Raw genomic sequence first — 18336 nt, forward strand, 5'->3', positions numbered from 1 at the left:
AGGTTGGACAAATATAGACTGGAATGAGGCAGCTTGTTTCAGTGTTCACTCTCTGTGCTGTGTGTAGTATAACAGGAGAGACTATGTGATGGCAGGGTTTACTGTTTTCAGGAGGATTCTTGCTAAGACTTTGGAGATAGTGAAGCTGCCGTTGTTTTGTTTAATTGTATTCGAAACAGCGATCAGTGCTGATTCAAGGCACTTGCGTGTGCGGAAATTAGTTTCTTTTATCACTAATTTCCGCACACGCAAGTGCCTTGAATCAGCACTGATCGCTGTTTCGAATACAATTAAACAAAACAACGGCAGCTTCACCATCTCCGAAGTCTTAGCAAGAATCCTCCTGAAAACAGTAAACCCTGCCATCACATAGTCTCTCCTGTTATACTACACACAGCACAGAGAGTGAACACTGAAACAAGCTGCCTCATTCCAGTCTATATTTGTCCAACCTATTTTTATGTTACCCAAGTAATAGCTTTTATATCCTTTTACTCATGTACGAATTAATTGCTCTACCATATTGTATTACTTTTGTCACTACCACTACTACTACTACTACCACTAGTGAACATCGAAATGGTACCTCACTAGTATTACACCTCACTCTGAGCCTTTATGTACCCTCTGTGTCCATGTATTGTTTGTAATGGCTTGATAAAGCTCCTGGAGAGCGAAACGTTGCCACAATAAATGTCACATTAGTTGCACTTGTGTCCTTTTACCTCAGCAAAATTTGCTGATATGCTCGCCGCTTTCTTATTGGCTTTCCTTTTGCACTCAACACTCTTTTAATTTCCCTCTTCTTGTACAGTTACTCTTCCTTCAGTCTGTCATTTTTACAATGTAAAAATGACAGACGCTCTTTACCTCACCATTTCACCAAGTATTCTTCTTCCTACCTACACTCACCCTCCCTCTTCCCACGTACACTCACCCTCCCTCTTCCCACGTGCACTCACCCTCCCTCTTCCCACGTGCACTCACCCTCCCTCTTCCCACGTGCACTCACCTCCCTCTTCCCACGTACACTCACCCTCCCTCTTCCCACGTGCACTCACCCTCCCTCTTCCCATGTGCACTCACCCTCCCTCTTCCCACGTGCACTCACCTCCCTCTTCCCTCCAGCATTCACCCTCCCTCTTCCCTCCAGCACTCACCCTCCCTCTTCCCTCCAGCACTAACCCTCCCTCTTCCCTCCAGCGTTCTCCCTCCCCATATCCACAAACTTCTGTTTTCTGAATGCTATTAATAAACGATTATAAAAACTTAGATTGTAGCGCTTCCTATATTTTTCTTTCTACTAGCTTGTTGCCGCACCTTATCACTGCCATTATTTCCAAAATGCTTATTTTTGGTTATATTAAAGATTCTTACAGGTTTATATAACCTACCATAGCCCAGCCTAATCTAACCTAGAAGAAGAGAGAACAGCTTTTGAAGATTTACAGGAAATATTTAAAAATTGACGTTGAGATCTATGAAGGAAAGTATCGTTGTACAATGAAAATAGGTTGGAGTGTGTGTGTGTGTGTGTGTGTGTGTGTGTGTGTGTGTGTGTGTGTGTGTGTGTGTGTGTGTGTGTGTGTATGTGTGTGTGTACTCACCTAGTTGAGGTTGCGGGGGTCGAGTCCGAGCTCCTGGCCCCGCCTCTTTACTGACCGCTGCTAGGTCCTCTCTCTCTCTGATCCATGAGATTTATCATACCTCGTCTTAAAACTATGTATGATTCCTGCCTCCACTACCTCACTTTCCAAACTATTCCACTTGCTGACAAGTCTGTGAATGAAGAAATATTTCCCAACATCCCTATGACTCATCTGAGTCTTCAACTTCCAATTGTGCTCCATCTCTGGAACATCCTGTCTCTGTCCACCTTATCTATTCCTCGCAATATTTTATACGTCGTTACCATGACCCTCCTAACCCTCCTGTCTTCCAGTGTCGTCAGGCCTATTTCCCTTAACCTTTCTTCGTAGGATATTCCCCTTAGCTCCGGAACTAACCTTGTTGCAAGCCTTTGCACTTTCTCTAATTTCTTGACGTGCTTGACCAGGTGTGGGTTCCAAACTGGTGCTGCATACTCCAGTATTGGCCTGACGTACACGGTGTAGTGTCTTCATCGATTCCTTACTGAGGTATTGGAACGCTATTCTCAGGTTTGCCAGGCGCCCATATGCTGCAGCAGTTATCTAGTTGATGTTTGCTTCCGGAGGCGTGCTCGGTGTTATATTCACTCCAAAATCTTTCTCCTTGAGTGAGGTTTGCAGCCTTTGGCCACCTAACCTATACTCTGTCTGCGGTCTTCTTTGCCTTTCCCCGATTTTCATGACTTTGCATTTGGCGGGGTTAAATTCGAGTAGTCAGTTGTTGGACCACGTGTCCACCCTGTCCAGGTCTCTTTGGAGTCCTGCCTGATCCTCATCTAATTTAATTCTTCTCATTAACTTCACATCATCTGCAAACAGGGACACCTCTGAGTCTATCCCTTCCGTCATGTCATTCATATATATCAAAAACAGCACTGATCCTAGGGTTGACCCCTGTGGAACCCCACTAGTCACAGGCTCCCATTGTGATACCTCATCTCGTACCATGACCCGTTGTTGCCTCCCTGTGAGGTATTCTCTGATCTATTGCAGTGCCCTTCCTGTTATGCGTGCCTGATCCTCTAGCTTCTGCATTAATCTCTTGTGGGGAACTGTGTCGAAGGCCTTCTTGCAGTCCAAGAAAATGCAATCAACCCACCCCTCCCTCTCTTGTCTTCTGTTACCTTGTCATAAAACTCCAGGAGGTTTGTGACATAGGATATGCCTTCCATGAATCCTTGCTGGTTGTCTTTTACAATCTTGTTCCATTCCAGATGTTCCACCACTCTCCTCCTGATAATCTTCTCCATGACTTTGCTTACTATACACATCAGTGATACTGGTCTTTAGTTTAGTGCCTCGTTTCTGTCTCCTTTCTTAATAATGAGAACTACATTTGCCGTCTTCCATACCTCAGGTAGTTGTCCAATTTCGAGGAATGTGTTGAAGATCGTGGTAAATGGCACACACAGCGTCTGTGGTCCCTCTCTAAGGACCCACTGGGAGATGTTTTTCGGTCCCATCGCCTCTGAGGTATCAAGGTCACTTAGCAGCTTCTTCACCTCCACCTCTGTTGTGTGTTTGTCATCCAACACTTGTCTGTATATTCCTTGTTGGTGTCCTCCTCTGTTCTGTCTTCCCAGAGTCCTACCTGTCTCCACTGTAAATACTTCCTTAAATCTCGCGTTGAGCTCCTCACATACCTCTTGGTCGTTTCTTGTGGGTTCCCCACCTTCTTTCCTCAGCCTGATCACCTGGTATTTGACTGTTGTCTTCCTCCTAATGTGTGTGTGTGTGTGTGTCTGTGTGTGTGTATATATATATATGTGTGTGTGTGTGTGTGTGTGTGTGTGTGTGTGTGTGTGTGTGTGTATGTGTGTGTGTGTGTACGTGCGTGTGTGTGTGGGTGGGTATGTGGGTGTGTATGTGCATATATGTGTGTGTGCACGTGAGTGTGTGTGTAAGTGGGGGGTGTGGGTGTGTGAGAAAGTGCGTGTGTATATGTGTCGGTGTGTATGTGGGTGTGTATGTGTGTGTGTGTGTGCGGGTTGGTGTGTGTGTGTGTGTGCGGGTGGGTGGGTGTGTGGGCGGGTGTGTGTGTGGGTGTGTGCGTGCGTGTGTGAGTGTGTGTGTGTGTGTGTGCGTGTGTGTGTGGTGTGTGTGTGTGTATGTGTGTGTGTGGGGTATGTGCGTGTGGGGTGTGTGTGTGTGTGTGTGAGAGAGAGAGAGAGTGTGTGTGTGTGTGTGTGTGTGTGTGTGTGTATGTCGTTGTGTGTGTGAGAGAGAGAGAGAGAGAAAGAGAGTGTTTGTGTGTGTGCGCGCGGGAGCGTCATGAGGAAAACAGCCATTAGATATTCTGATAAACAAAAAATGTAATGAAAAAAATGGGTAAAGATGGGACATCACAAGCATTGCTCCTGTAGCTACAAGTAGACAATAACAAATAAGTAATTAAGACTAACCCTACAGACTAAACTCCTCAAACAACACTCACAGTACATCTTGACGACGACGTGGACGGAGACAGGTTGAGCGAGGTTGGTGTTGGCTGCACGACAGGTTAGCGTAGCGTTGTGCCACTCCCGGGTCAACCTCTCCACTACCAGGTTGTTCTGCACCTCGCTAGGACCAACCACCTCCCACACACTGTCTAGCAGACGCTCTCCCTGCCACCACGTCACATTGGGTAGCGGCGTGCCTGCAGTGGGTATGCTGGTGGTCAGATTATGCCCAGTGCCATACTGGTACATGTAGAAGAGTATAAGACACACTACCTTAGCTGGAACAAGATCGGTGTGTGTTCAGTCTTCCTGTGCTCAGTTTCTTATTGTTATATTTTAGCTCTTAATATTATTATAAATTATTATAATTACAAAAGAAAGAGATACATAAAAATACATAAGCATAAAAGGCGCAGAAAGCATTTAATAGAGACAGAACTTCTCAAAATTATGGAAAATTACAAGCAGGCAAAGTGTAGTTTTCTGAGATTTCTGCTACATTCGCGTGTGCATGTTTTGTGACGTAGCAGAGCCTGGCTGCAGGCATTTATGTTTGTAAGCTTAACAAGGCAGCTCAGTCGGATGACATGACGAAAGGGCATAAAAGGCGCTTTTCAATAGCTTACGTCATCTTTAAAGGTCTTTGTAAAGCTGCAAGCTTCTGAAATCTGGTTGAATGTCAGTGTGTACACGAGCGTGAATGTGTATGCACGCGCATGTGTATGTTTGCGCACGTGTGTACTTTTGTGTTCATGTGTGTGCATATACATTTATGTATGTTTCTGTACACTTCCCAAACGAAATGTTATATAAGCGCACTACGACTCACCTTTCCTAGAGAGGCAGGTAACAATAATCTTTTGTCCCTCGTAGTAAGGACCAATAATGCCGTCCCTGGCCAACCCCATCTGGCTGTCCATTACCTCCACACTCTTAGGAGGCTCTGCAACAAAACCGAAAAAAATTCTTGAGTAACATCATAATCACGACAGCTCAATCAACGCTGATATTCGTCACCTTTCTTCGGCACCTTCATCTGGTCTCGTCTTGACCACTGTCAGAATTTACTGCTTCCACAAGTTTTATCCTCATTTATTAAATTAACAAATGTTGTAGTTTCTGTTTTCTTGTTGTTTTGCCTTCGCTTTCAGAAATCTGTTTCAAATGATAATGAATGACAAAATATCAATAATGAAGTACGATAAAAAATATTTTTATAATTATTATTATTATTGTTATTGTGTTTATTATTATTATTATTATTATTATTATTATTATAAACGCTTAAAAATTTCACCATTATTTTTAATACAATATTACTTTTCAAGACCAGGGAAAACAAGCGCAACAAATTTTATAAATATATATATATATATATATATATATATATATATATACCAAACTGCGGCAGGCCAGGATTCGACCCTACGACACAAAGTCCCGCCTCAGGAGGCCAAACATTGTACAATTCACCCTACCATCTGAGCCATCGATCCTACAGACAACAAGAGCCTAGTGAACTAGCCTTGTTTCATGTTGCGAGGACACTCGTGGCAGATGTATGCTCAAGGATTAATTTCAGCCTCTTCCTGTTTGATTAACGTCTACACCAGTGTCTTCACAGATTGCTACTGCTGCTGCTACTTTTATAATTATATTAAAATTATTAGGTATCTACGAAGAGGTATCCTGTAACTACTGCCTGAAATTTTTTCCTAAGCTTTTGTTTTTCACTGGAGCACACCTCATCTGATCGGCTTGAAACTTTTATTACGCATGTACTGCAACTAAGAAAACGTTCAAGCAGCCTCTGGCTTGTGCAGGCATCCCACTAGTCAACATTATACAGACCATTTCCAGTTTTGGTTGTAGTTCGATAATTTAATAAAACATCCGTAGTTCTACTCGTGTGAGGAGTGAGTACTTCATGTACTGAATAAAGGACTTGCTCTAGATCAAGTTTATGATCAGGGTATCGTTTCTCTGAGCGAAACGTTGTCCCAGTTTATTCTGTAACTTATGTGTCTTCATCAGTACTGAAAGGTAATAAGCCACTTGGATCCAGTGCAGTTCAGAGGCTTCTTGTCCTCCTGACTCTAGAATCATCTTTATTTTAGACCTGTTTCTTGAAGTATAATGAGCTTAATATTAAGCAATACGCAAATAGGAAACAAGTATAGCTGAAAGTCTGTGAGCCAGATCTTTCACTTCTTTAATTGACTGTCTTTGTCGAATTTTTGTAGTAAGGAGGTTTTCGACACACTGATGAGGTGTGAGAAAAGTACATAAAGGGTTGGTGATTGCCCATTCTGTGGCATAACAGTCGTCTTCTGACTCTCCGCAAAGTTGTGCTATGCAAGGAACCTTCTGAGTATTTCCGTTGAACATAACAGAAAAGCCAGCATTTATGTGTATATTGAAATGGCAAGCCATGTCAAAACACAAGATAATTTGTTCAGCAATCAGAGATGAGATAATTGCTAGATCATCCAAGAGAGTGGTGCATACTCAACGCAGAAGCTAATTTATGTCACAAAACGTTTCAGCTACTGCTGTAAAGTTTTATTTGTATTTCCAAAGATCATCGTCCCTGCGGACCATTCCCGAAATGCTTGTGCTAAATTGAAAATAAAACATAGGAACAAAAGCTAAAAATAAACACATATAATAAAGTGTATATATGAATATTAGTTGAGATATACAAGATTTGGGTCTAATTTTATATGCCCATGATCCAGAAAGAAAAGGCTGGCAATCTTTTCCAAATTCATGATGTTTAACAGGCTTCCTCTCGATGCTCATATGGCAGGCCGATCGCATCACCCTGGATAATTTCTGTTTACCAACGCACCAACTAGTTCCGAATAGTTATTGCAGAGTCAACTTTCACCCTCAGCATATCAACTTCCTCGGTGAGCGCCTTCCATTCAGTCTCACGTCATCTCCAACAGTAATGTAATTTTGGGTGCTTCTTGTGAGTGATGCCTGCAGCAACACCCGTCGTGGTGTGTGTTGTGAGTGATGCCTGCAGCAACACCCGTCGTGGTGTGTTGTGAGTGATGCCTGCAGCAACACCCGTCGTGGTGTGTTGTGAGTGATGCCTGCAGCAACACCCGTCGTGGTGTGTGTTGTGAGTGATGTTTGAAGCAACACCCGTCGTGGTGTGTGTTGTGAGTGATGCTTGAAGCAACACCCGTCGTGGTGTGTGTTGTGAGTGATACCTGAAGCAACACCCGTCGTGGTGTGTGTTGTGAGTGATACCTAAAACAACACCCGTCGTGGTGTGTATTGTGAGTGATGCCTGCAGCAACACATGTTGTGTTTGGCTGGAAAAGGTCACAGGTTGAATCCCGATTCAAAAACTCTTCCGTGTTTTGTTTTCGTCCGAGATACAGAGACTGTCAAATGATCTCCTTCCATCGAGTGAAAAAAAAAGTAATGAGGAGAAAACTCTACCGTTTACAGTCAATGAAATTCTCTGTATTGGCTATCAGCGGTCTCATGTTTTTTTCACTTTTTTTCTTGCTCTATTATTCATTCTCTCTCTCTCTCTCTCTCTCTCTCTCTCTCTCTCTCTCTCTCTCTCTCTCTCTCTCTCTCTCTCTCTCTCTCTCTCGAAAACACTAGTACTTAAATATTAATATGCCACTAAATGGCATAAGAAACAGATTGATTAGCGATGGAGAAATTATATACATGTGTGCACAACTTTAAAATTGTTTTCCAAAGTCCGATACATCACAGTGTCGACGTAGATTGAAGAGTTAATAATGCGCCCCAAGGTAAAATTGGATGAGTGTCATATATATATATATATATATATATATATATATATATATATATATATATATATATATATATATATATATATATATATATATATATTTGTGGTAATTTTGCAGATTTTGATATCACTGATATCACATCTTTTCTGTGATCTTGTTGAAAACAAACACACACAAACACACACACACATAAGCTCCCTGGTATATTCTAATAAGCTCACTGGTGTTGCCAAATGAACTCCCGTGTATTGCCCTCGGGTATTATCACCTCTGCAAGGCTTTGTGTGGGCGAACCCACCGGCCTGGTTAATTGTCGCCAGCTCTACTTTAAGGCCCATTTTAGGTGGTAAAGGGCCACTTGAGCCATAATTGAGAGGAATGGAAGTGGTTGGCTATTTCTTTTTTGTTTAACGTAGCTCCGTTTTTGGAGATTTTTGTACTAGCGTAGGATCCAAACACACAAGTGCAATAAACATTGGTTAATGGCACAAACGAACCCTCTTGGAGACAATGAAACGGCATTTGAAATTATTATATATTTCATCCTGTCACTTGACTTATAAAAATAACACAGATTTCTTAATTTGTTTATATTTTATTTTCGTACGATTGTATTTGTTCATATATATATATATATATATATATATATATATATATATATATATATATATATATATATATATATATATATATATATATATATATATATATATATATATATATATATATATATAACTCTTTTTAGGCGCATTAAGTGTGAGAAACTCAGGTAGTTAGAACTTTTCAAGTACTGAACCATAGCTTTTTCTGACGACAGCCGCATGACCACCTAACACACGTCAGGTGGCAAAGAGTACCTCGGTGTGAGGCCCTGTTCAGCTGTCTGCACTGGGACTCCCAAGTATGGAATACGTACTCAGGTCAGTTTCTGTTTTATTACCTCTATGTCTAAAGTCATAGAAGAGATATCCACTTCCATCCTTTATTTAACTCATGAATTTTGGTCTTAAAGTCTGCGTTAGTAACTATATTAGCGAGTAGTGTGCTTAGTGTACATAGATGTTCGCTAATGGAGCGATGTGTCCTGCTGGGTGAGGCTTTGGGTTGCTGACCTGAGAATCGATGATGCTCTTCCATTCCTCTTAGCGGCAGGATGGAGGTGCAAATTGGATGCTACAACCGTAAGCTTCTCAAAGTCTACACCAATTTCATTTATTCGATTCATCTAACCGTTTTTATTTGTTACAAAGATCCAGAAAAATACTGAGAAAAGACAGTGTGGAAATTAAAGCATAAAACGAACCCAAGAAATGTTGAAATAAATGTTTAGACTACGTTTCGGCTCATCTTGAACCATTACCAAGTCTAGAAGGAACCTAAACGTCGTCCAAAAAAATAATAATCTCCAATGAGTGGGTTAATTGTGAATTGTTTCATCTACGGAATTATGACTGTCACTCTTCATGAGAATATAAAAATATACAGGAGTACTGCAGTAAACTTGTTGGTCCATGTTAGGCAGAATATCTTCAATGTGAGTGATAAAATGGGACTAAAATAATTTCTGAATACTGAAAAACATTCTTACTCGGGATTCATTGAAGTGTGTAAAGCCAACATGAATGTAAACAAAGTTACAAGTATGGGGTACATGCCTTTATTTGCAGAAAGTTTAGCATAAAGTACATCTCATTTTAAACAGTATTTAGAACGAAACATTGTCCAATAAAAGCTTTATATGAGGACACCACTAAGACATTTTTTAAATGTTACGCGGAAAAGTTGTCAATCTAACACTGAGAAAAAATCAGAATCGATAGAGTAAACAAGGTCAAGTTTAGAGAGAGGGAAATAACGGGAACTGAGTTTTCATCGCTGTGTTTCGACGAAATGTTATTTATGTACCTAAGATCCTGTGTTTTAGACGACTGTACTGGACGTAGCAATCATCGCTGAGCGAAACGTGTCTAAAATTAATCTAATGTTTCACTTGTTTTTAATATTTGCTTGTCGATACACATAGAATGAAACTTATGACGACGTTTCGGTCAGACTTGGACCATTAACTAGTCACACACAAACGTGAAGGAGAGAGAACAAGTATATATACAAGGGAGGGGGGAGGGAACAGGAGTAGAAAGAGAGGAGGTAGTAGAAAAATGGTGGCGGTAATAGAAGCAGTAGTACTAGTAGTAGTAACAGTAGCAGAGTTGGCAATAAGAAGGGATTAGTGGTCATGATACAAGAATCAAAGATTGGAGAGTTAGCTCAGTTATTTGTGTATTGTTCCTGTCACAGTATGTGACAGGATAACATCTTTGACTTGTATACTTGTCTTTAATTACTCATAATTACTTACTGAACCCGCAGAATGAGAAAAAATGAAATTTGAAAATATTGTTATATGCTTCTGATCCAAGGAACTAGAGTGGCTTTTTTTCGGTTATGAACCCCAATTGCCTCTAATTCCCAAGGCATTGTATAACTCCTGCGGGTTTGTGGTTTCCCTGTGAATATAATTAAATTTCTGAATTTTCAGAAGAATTTAAGTTTTACTGATAGGTGCAGCTATTCTTAGGTAAGACTTGTAAGAATAGTGTGTGGCAGGAACATGTCAACAAGAATGATGGATGGATGGTAGGGTGATGTCACCCAGAATGATGGATGGCAGGGTGATGTCACCCAGAATGATGGGAGGCAGGGTGATGTCCCCCAGAATGATGGATGGCAGGGTGATGTTCCGCAGAATGATGGGAGGTAGGGTGATGTCCCCCAGAATGATGGATGGCAGGGTGATGTTCCCCAGAATGATGGGAGGCAGGGTGATGTCCCTCAGAATGATGGGAGGTAGGGTGATGTCACCCAGAATGATGGATGGCAGGGTGATGTTTCCCAGAATGATGGGAGGCAGGGTGATGTCACCCAGAATGATGGATGGCAGGGTGATGTTTCCCAGAATGATGGGAGGCAGGGTGATGTCACCCAAATTGATGGATGGCAGGGTGATGTCTCCCAGAATGATGGGAGGCAGGGTGATGTGGCAGGGTGATGTCATCCAGAATGGGAAGCATGTTGATGTCACCCAGAATGATGGATGGTAGAGTGATGTCACCCAGAATGATGGCTGGCAGGATGATGTCACCCAGAATGATGGCTGACAGGGTGATGTCACCCAGAATGATGGTTAGCAGGGTGATGTCACCCAGAATGATGGATGGCAGGGTGATGTCACCCAGAATGATGGTTAGCAGGGTGATGTCACCGAGAATGATGGCTAGCAGGGTGATGTCACCGCGAGTGATGTCTGGGGGAAATTGATATCTAACCTAATGGTGTTCAACAGCTCGCGCCAGCACACTCCAGCACCTAGCAAGACGCAGCGGCTGACAATGCTTGAGATGCTGAAAGTTTATGCGTGCCGGTTTCTTTACGAATATTCGTATTTTATTAGGAGTCCCTAAAAGGGGAACCTTTAAGAGGATAACTGATTTTTCCCCCCTTCCATTAACTTTATTTCTCTCATAACTCGAGAACACTTCATCCAATCGGCTTCAAATTTTCAACGCCTGTTTACGGTAGTGAGGAGCAATAAGCAGAGTTATTGAACCTATTCTCAGCATCTTAGAAATGCTCAGATAACCTCCAAAATCTTCAGCGGCATAGCTTCAAACGTTCAAGAAAGATGCCAGAAAAAATCGACAACGGAGAGCGGAATTCAAAAGTATTGATGCAGATTTGACCATTTAAGGTGTAAAAATAAGGCAAAATTTTTATTCCCGTTAAATGACGTAAGATAATTTCCAGTTTACCTCTTCTGAACATCAATGTTTACCGGTTGGTGCATCTTAGAGCAGTTTAGTACCCATTACGTTTCCTTTGCGTACAAGTACATTTGTTGACGTAGAAAAGCTGTGAAAAGAGAACTTGGAATTGTTGTAATCAGTACCAGAACTGAAGAATGGCACCTAATTTGCCAATTTTATTGGATAAATAGTGATATTAATTTCTTATTCACTAATTAAAGAACGCTTCTTCTGATTGGCTTCAAAATATTATTGACGATGCATGTTGTAAGATACTCCATAAGTTTAGTCCGAGTAGATGCAAATTTTAAATTTTGCTGACTCCCATCAAGCATTAGGGGAATTACCAATAAGCTCCTGGCTGCCTGCAAGAGAGAGCTGGACAGATACCTAAAGTCAGTGCTGGATCAGCCGGGCTGTGGCTCGTACGTTGGACTGCGTGCGGCCAGCAGTAACAGCCTAGTTGATCAGGCCCTGATCCATCGGGAGGCCTGGTCATGGACCGGGCCGCGGGGGCGTTGATCCCCGGAATAACCTCCAGGTAACCTACAGGTAATTTGGAATTAGATCAGTTACTGAAAATACCTTTCCTGATTTGCTTCATTAGTGTGTGGTATTTTGGGTAAAAAGAGTTTATAGAAATTTATAATGAAGGAACCATTAAATGGATTAGTTCTCATCTTTTGTTGATGACGGCTCGAAATCACTCAGAGCTTCCCTCAAGGGTTTCCTCTTCATAACACGCCATCTAAAAACCCATCAGGGCTGTGTGCAAGGTGATGGTACATAGGGTTAATACATACCCTGTTGACATATAACACATGTCAGATATATCACCTGTAAAGTCGTGGGCTGCCCTCACCTGGTGGTGAGCAATCGCCCGTATATCACGACCTCGAAATGGTGAGTCCTATTCATTTGACATCGACCCTATGCACAGCAGTACAGATCGGCGGATGTAAGATGAAATAGAACTTACCTGGCTCATTTTATAACGCGAGCCTGTGACGTCACTGAAGCTGATACCGATGACCTGAACGAAGAGAGGAGTAGAGATGATGCTGGAAGCCCCACTTCCTCATCTGCTTAGCGTCGCCTGATGGCTGTTACGAGTGAGCGACACGGGGTCTAGTACTCCTGTGGTGCGTTCTACACCCGTTGATGAGTCCGTATCTAATCATGACACAAGAACCACGTACACGACATCCGCCACGAATGTTTCTTCCTCGGGTGACCGGGAAAGCGGCACCCGGCCACCTTATCACCATGTCTTCTCACGACACGCGTCCACTTGTCGAATTGCAGTCTGGCTCTAGCATGCTGTTGCTATGTCCCGCCCTCTCTTATGAACGGATATCTGCTGATCTATAGTCTACAGACGTTAGTTGCTAGTACTTGTGACTGGCCACAATAAAAAATTAGTGTTTTATTGAATTTTAGATGCTGAGACAAATTATCTCGAATTTTTAATGGTCTGCGGGAAACAGCAGTTCCCACAGACAAACACACGGGTGTACAATGGAGCAGTCTCTCTTATGAGGAGATTATAGCCCCCTTTACAGGGACGTCACTTTCCCAGGGGGAGTCGCTTTCCCCAGGGTGCATCACTTTCCGCAGGGGGCATCACTTTCTGGGGTTTGGAGAGAAAAAAAATCCACAATTACTGGGCCTGTTAAATCACAGATTGTTACTCACTTTAGGCTGTGTATATCTTAATTTTCCAGTCTTATTAAGCAAATTCTTTCCATGTAATAGCTAGAGAATGACTTTTTAGATCAGCTTCAAACCCTAAATGCTGATGTATCTTAATGGGAAGTATTTTGTATTAATTTTCGGTAGCGTGGGTGCCAATTTGCCATATGACAATTTATTAAATTGGATTTTTTACAAAAATCAAAATCAAATAATTTTTTTACAGCATTGTAGAGAATTTCAAATAGAATGTGAATGTGAAAAGAAAACTTAAAAAAAAAATCCGCAGTTTTATTATATTGTTAAGTTTGACGAGGGGAAACTTTTCTATTTTTTTTTTCGGGCCATTCTCGGCAACACTGTTGTTTACCTTCTCACAAATTTTCGTTCATTGACAGAAAACAGCTTATTCGATCGGCTTCAAATTTTCAACACTTGTGTAATGTATCTTGGGCAAGATTCAGTGAACTATATGCATGCGCAAACAGTCCAATGAATCTTGCCTAAGATACAATGTTACATAGGTCATTCCTGTACACTTTCTCCCAGTGAGAGATCAAGGACAGGCTCCTCTGAACGCCTTCAAAATTTCGACATTTGTGTATCTTAAATGAGAAGAAGATTAGGTTAGGTTAGGTAAGGTTCGTCAGGAAACAGGACAAATGTTTCCTGACGCGGGTCTTAGTCAGATGATGACCCGCCTTTGGAGCTTTTGGTCATCTGACCGAGGCCTTCCGCTGGCTTACCGGTCCACCCCTTTAAAAATTATGGTCATTTATAACCAGTCTGTCTATATACCTTAATAATAAAGAACAAGATTGATAGTTAATGTAGTGTGTTGATGCCATTTTCCCACTTCTAATCACGAAATATTATTGTAATATTTTACAGTCCTGCAGTATTTTGCCTTGATGCTGCTGAGGGGGCTCTTGATCCAAGGAAGTGGATTGATCTTTCGCTTGTTTGAGCTGAAACTTGAACGAGTCTCATTCCATAACCTCTATATTATCCCTACGGGTTTAGTGCTTTCCTCAGTTTAAAAGTGCTGTGAGTGACACCAGTCTTCAATAGGTGACGTATCGCATGAAATAGATGGTAGGTTTCGTGAGGTTAGGCTGCGTAGGCACAAATTTTATTGGAGTCTGTGAAGTGAAAAATGCATTTTCTGGTCAGATTTAGACTTTTAGTGCTGATGTGCTGTCATCAGAGGCAACAGTCTCATAAACTTAGGTTGTGTAAGTTATGTGCTAATTTTATTAATGAAATTGTTTTCTGTGAAATAACTGGCGAGTGTCTGTTTTCACCAGGAATTAATCCGAGCGTTTGACTTTATTTGGTTATCCTAGGTTAAATAAACTTAATGTTCTTTTGTGTGTATATAACATCTGTGTGTCTTCACGACCATTCTTAAACCTTTGTATGTTATGTACACAAAACTTACTTAAAACTTCCTTATTTATTTACCGTATTTTCTTAAAAGCTGTCTTGTTTAGTGAAAAGAATCGATTGATTTTGGCCTGTGTAATTTCCAGTTAACTTATTTTGGAAAAAAAATGGAAAAAAGTGAAACACTGATTTTCATGGTATAATTTTTGAGTGTCGCATCTGGTGAGCTCCTTCCCTTCCATACTTATAACCTGATAATGTAACTTATGAACGGCTTTAAGCTTAATGTGCTTGTGTATTTTAGGATATTAGTCTCTCTGAAAGGTTCGAATTAGATTTGGGTTATGTATGTCCTAATTTAAGTCACTGAAGAAATTGGAATATTAGTTTCTATATGATACTCTGTGAATGCCTCTTCTGATTCCCTTCAAATCTTCAGTGCTAATATTTAAGTACATTATCGACTTACGATGCACTCTGCACTGGATCAGAGACCGAAATACATCCTGTTTTAGATGCCGTATGTTCCCTTAACCTCCTCTCTCTCTCAAAAGTAAACGTAACACTGTGGTATGTCCTTTTCAGCATATAGCCTCAATGTAAAGGCTAAGGAGTGTGTTCCATGTGTTCTCTCCACCTCCACTCTCTGATGCACCCCAGCGTCCCCTGTTCCCTAACCGCAATACCCCTTATTATTTCACATGAAATAGCCCTTGTACTCTCCCCTACACGTCCCTGTGTGTTGGGACCAGCCAACCAGACCAGCTGCCACCAGCATCCCGCGTTCCTGATCCCTATGGGGTTGTACTCGCCAGCGTAGCAGAGTGGCTGGTGGCAGAAGCCTTTCCATAGCAGGATCAATGTTGCCTCCACCAGGAATCCATGGTTATACGCACGTAAATAAATAAAGATTCCGTCCAGTGAACCATAGAGCAATGGTAGAGCTTTCAGCGGCTCGTAACCGAAAGTACCCGTGCCAAACGCTGGGTGAGGCGAGATTTATAGACAGGGCTCCTAACAACAGCTGCCCCTGTTACCTAGGAGAAAATAAATACCTAGGATTTACTCGACTATTGTGGGTCAGGTAGTTTGCTTATTTGATGTAACGCGTATCGACTCGTACACCACTAAATATACGTTAATCCCTAAAACAGGGATGAAAATTAACTCCCAGCGTATATACACTGAGAGATACACACACACACACACACCTTGTTGTATATACTCTTTACTGTAACAACCTCTATCTCTGTGTAGAGTTTAATCAAGATAACATGGGTTATTAACCCAAGTCCAATTGTAAGCTTTCAGAATTTCTCTTTTCCTAAGTCTTCAGCTAAGTGTCTTTTATTTCTTTTCATTCAAAGTCGCCGTGGTCTCACGTCTTGGTGTGATCATTGTGATGCTGCGTGTGTCCGAGGCGGCCCTGCCCTGAGCTACGTCGCTTCCTCCATAAGGAGGCGATGAGAAGCTGATGGCAGAGTAAGATCTTCAATATTTTCTTGTCCATGGTGGAATGCAGGAAGATGAGGAGGTAGTCGGGTGGAGGCGGGAGAGGAGGTGGAGGAGGGAGAGGAAGAGGTGGACGAGCAGGAGAATGAAAAGGAGGAGCAATAGGACGGGGAAGGTGGCGGAGAAAGAGAATCGGACGGATAAGAAGGGAAATTATATCAACGTTAATAGATCCTACTGAGTTCCTACCAGAAACAGAGCTTGAGAAAAGTAAGAAGAAAGTATTCCATTAATGTTTCGGTTACAAGTTTTCACTTGAAGAGTCTCTATTTTCACTGTGAAGAGTCTATTTTCACTGTGAAGTCTATTTTCACTGTGAAGAGTCTATTTTAACTGTGAAAGTCTCTATTTTCAAGGTAAAGAATCTCTATTTTCACCGTAAAAAGTCCCAATGTTCATGATGAAGAGAGTCTGTTTTCTCGGTGATGAATCATTTTTCACGATGAGGCTGTTTTCACGGTAAAAAAATCTATTTTCACGGTGACGAGTCTCTATTTTCATAGTGAAGAGTCTGTATTTTCACGGTGAAGAGCCTCTATTTTCACGACGAAGAATCTTTTATTTTTTTTTTGACAGTGAGTTGTTTATACTCTCAGAGAGAGAGAGAGAGAGAGAGAGAGAGAGAGAGAGAGAGAGAGAGAGAGAGAGAGAGAGAGAAACTTCATGAGAATTTCTCTACTTTCACTGTTACAAACTGACGGCTTGTCTCCTCTCTCCCCTCCTTCTTTAATGCCTTTTATCTTTTCATTTTTCCCTCACCCTTGTCTCGCGCCCAACTCTCCACTTTCTTCTCCAGTTTTCTTGTGTCCTCACTTATCTCTGTATCTCTCTTCCTTTTCTTCTTTACATTTGACTTTTCCATCCTTCTTCATAGCTCTTCCTTAACTCCTTCCACTCATTTTCCTATTCTTCCTACTTCCTACTCTTCTTTTTGTTGGCTTACCATTTATCTCCCTACTTGTTTATCTTCACTCTTCCTTACCCTTCGTTTCCCAATTACTTATCACCCTACTTGTCTACCTCTTTATCTTACCACTTGACTACTACACGATTTCCTTACCAATCCTACTTATATAACTCTCTCTCTCTCTCTTGCACAGGGTTTTACATGGCTAGAGTTAAGGTTCCCAACTGCATTTACAGGCTAAGAGCTGTTACCTACATCAGCTCATTTAAAAACCATTATTATTCTTATGAGACATACGAATAGTGAGCAGGATGAAGTTGGAGCCTTCTGTGGGCCAGCGATTTGATTTGGATTTCAGACCATCTTGGAGGGGGGTATACCTCAGATTTGGCCTTTGAGATGAGCTGAGGTAGGATAGCAGCCTGTGAAATTGATGTATAAAAACAGGATATGTCTTTGATATCATTTAGCTGTATGAACATGTGCAGGACTCGAGTCATTCTAGGAGAAAATGATGAAGTGATGTTCTGGAGAAGGGTACAGAGTGTAATTGCTGTTTGCTGCCCGTCTTGTTGTGTAGAAGCCCACTTCTCACTGTCCTCGGAGTCGAGCCAAGTGTAGCACTTTGACAATATTGGCCTTGATCATAACGGTAAGGCTACTCACATCCCTTCGGTATTGAAAGCTCTACCGAAATGACAAATATATCCAGACTGGGTTCAGGCGAGAAACGAACCGTTTTGCCCTGTTCTCTATTCTGTCAAGAAGTCGCAAAAGAGATGGAGGGCAGGAAGTCCAAGAAAGTGGAACATACTCAGTGTGTGAGCATACTTGTGACTTGTACAGAATCGAGCATATGCGAGATATGTCGAAGTGCTGTAAGCTTCCTGGCCGCTTTGTTTGCAAGATTTACAACGTGCTACTTCATGGTCAGTTTGGAGTCAAATTTCACTCCAAGGATATCAGCTTCGTCCCCGGGTATCAACACTACTCTCATTCATTCTAACCACTGCTCCAGGATTACCATCATGGTGCCTAGAGACCATCATCATTTGTGTTTTCTCAAGAGCAAATGTGACCTGTCATCATATTCCCCAGGCTGATATAGCTGTAAGTTGGTTATTGATGGAGTTTAGAGCAGCATGCATTTCCTCTCTTGGA

At 41.7% G+C, this 18336-nt stretch overlaps 1 protein-coding gene across 1 annotated transcript in view; it reads right to left on the bottom strand.

Moving 5' to 3' along the window:
* The window catches only part of LOC128696186 (protein turtle homolog A), a 382411-nt gene that overhangs the window by 114458 nt on the left and 249617 nt on the right, over positions 1 to 18336 (bottom strand). Inside the window, exons 4-5 of the mRNA XM_070094792.1 lie at positions 4920 to 5033; positions 4084 to 4287 (exon numbers count right to left, since the gene is read on the bottom strand). Coding sequence (XP_069950893.1) covers positions 4084 to 4287; positions 4920 to 5033 — 318 coding nt within the window. The remainder of the gene's footprint in view (positions 1 to 4083; positions 4288 to 4919; positions 5034 to 18336) is intronic.

Source organism: Cherax quadricarinatus, chromosome 48, assembly GCF_038502225.1.
Source record: "Cherax quadricarinatus isolate ZL_2023a chromosome 48, ASM3850222v1, whole genome shotgun sequence".
Lineage (NCBI taxonomy): Eukaryota > Metazoa > Arthropoda > Malacostraca > Decapoda > Parastacidae > Cherax > Cherax quadricarinatus.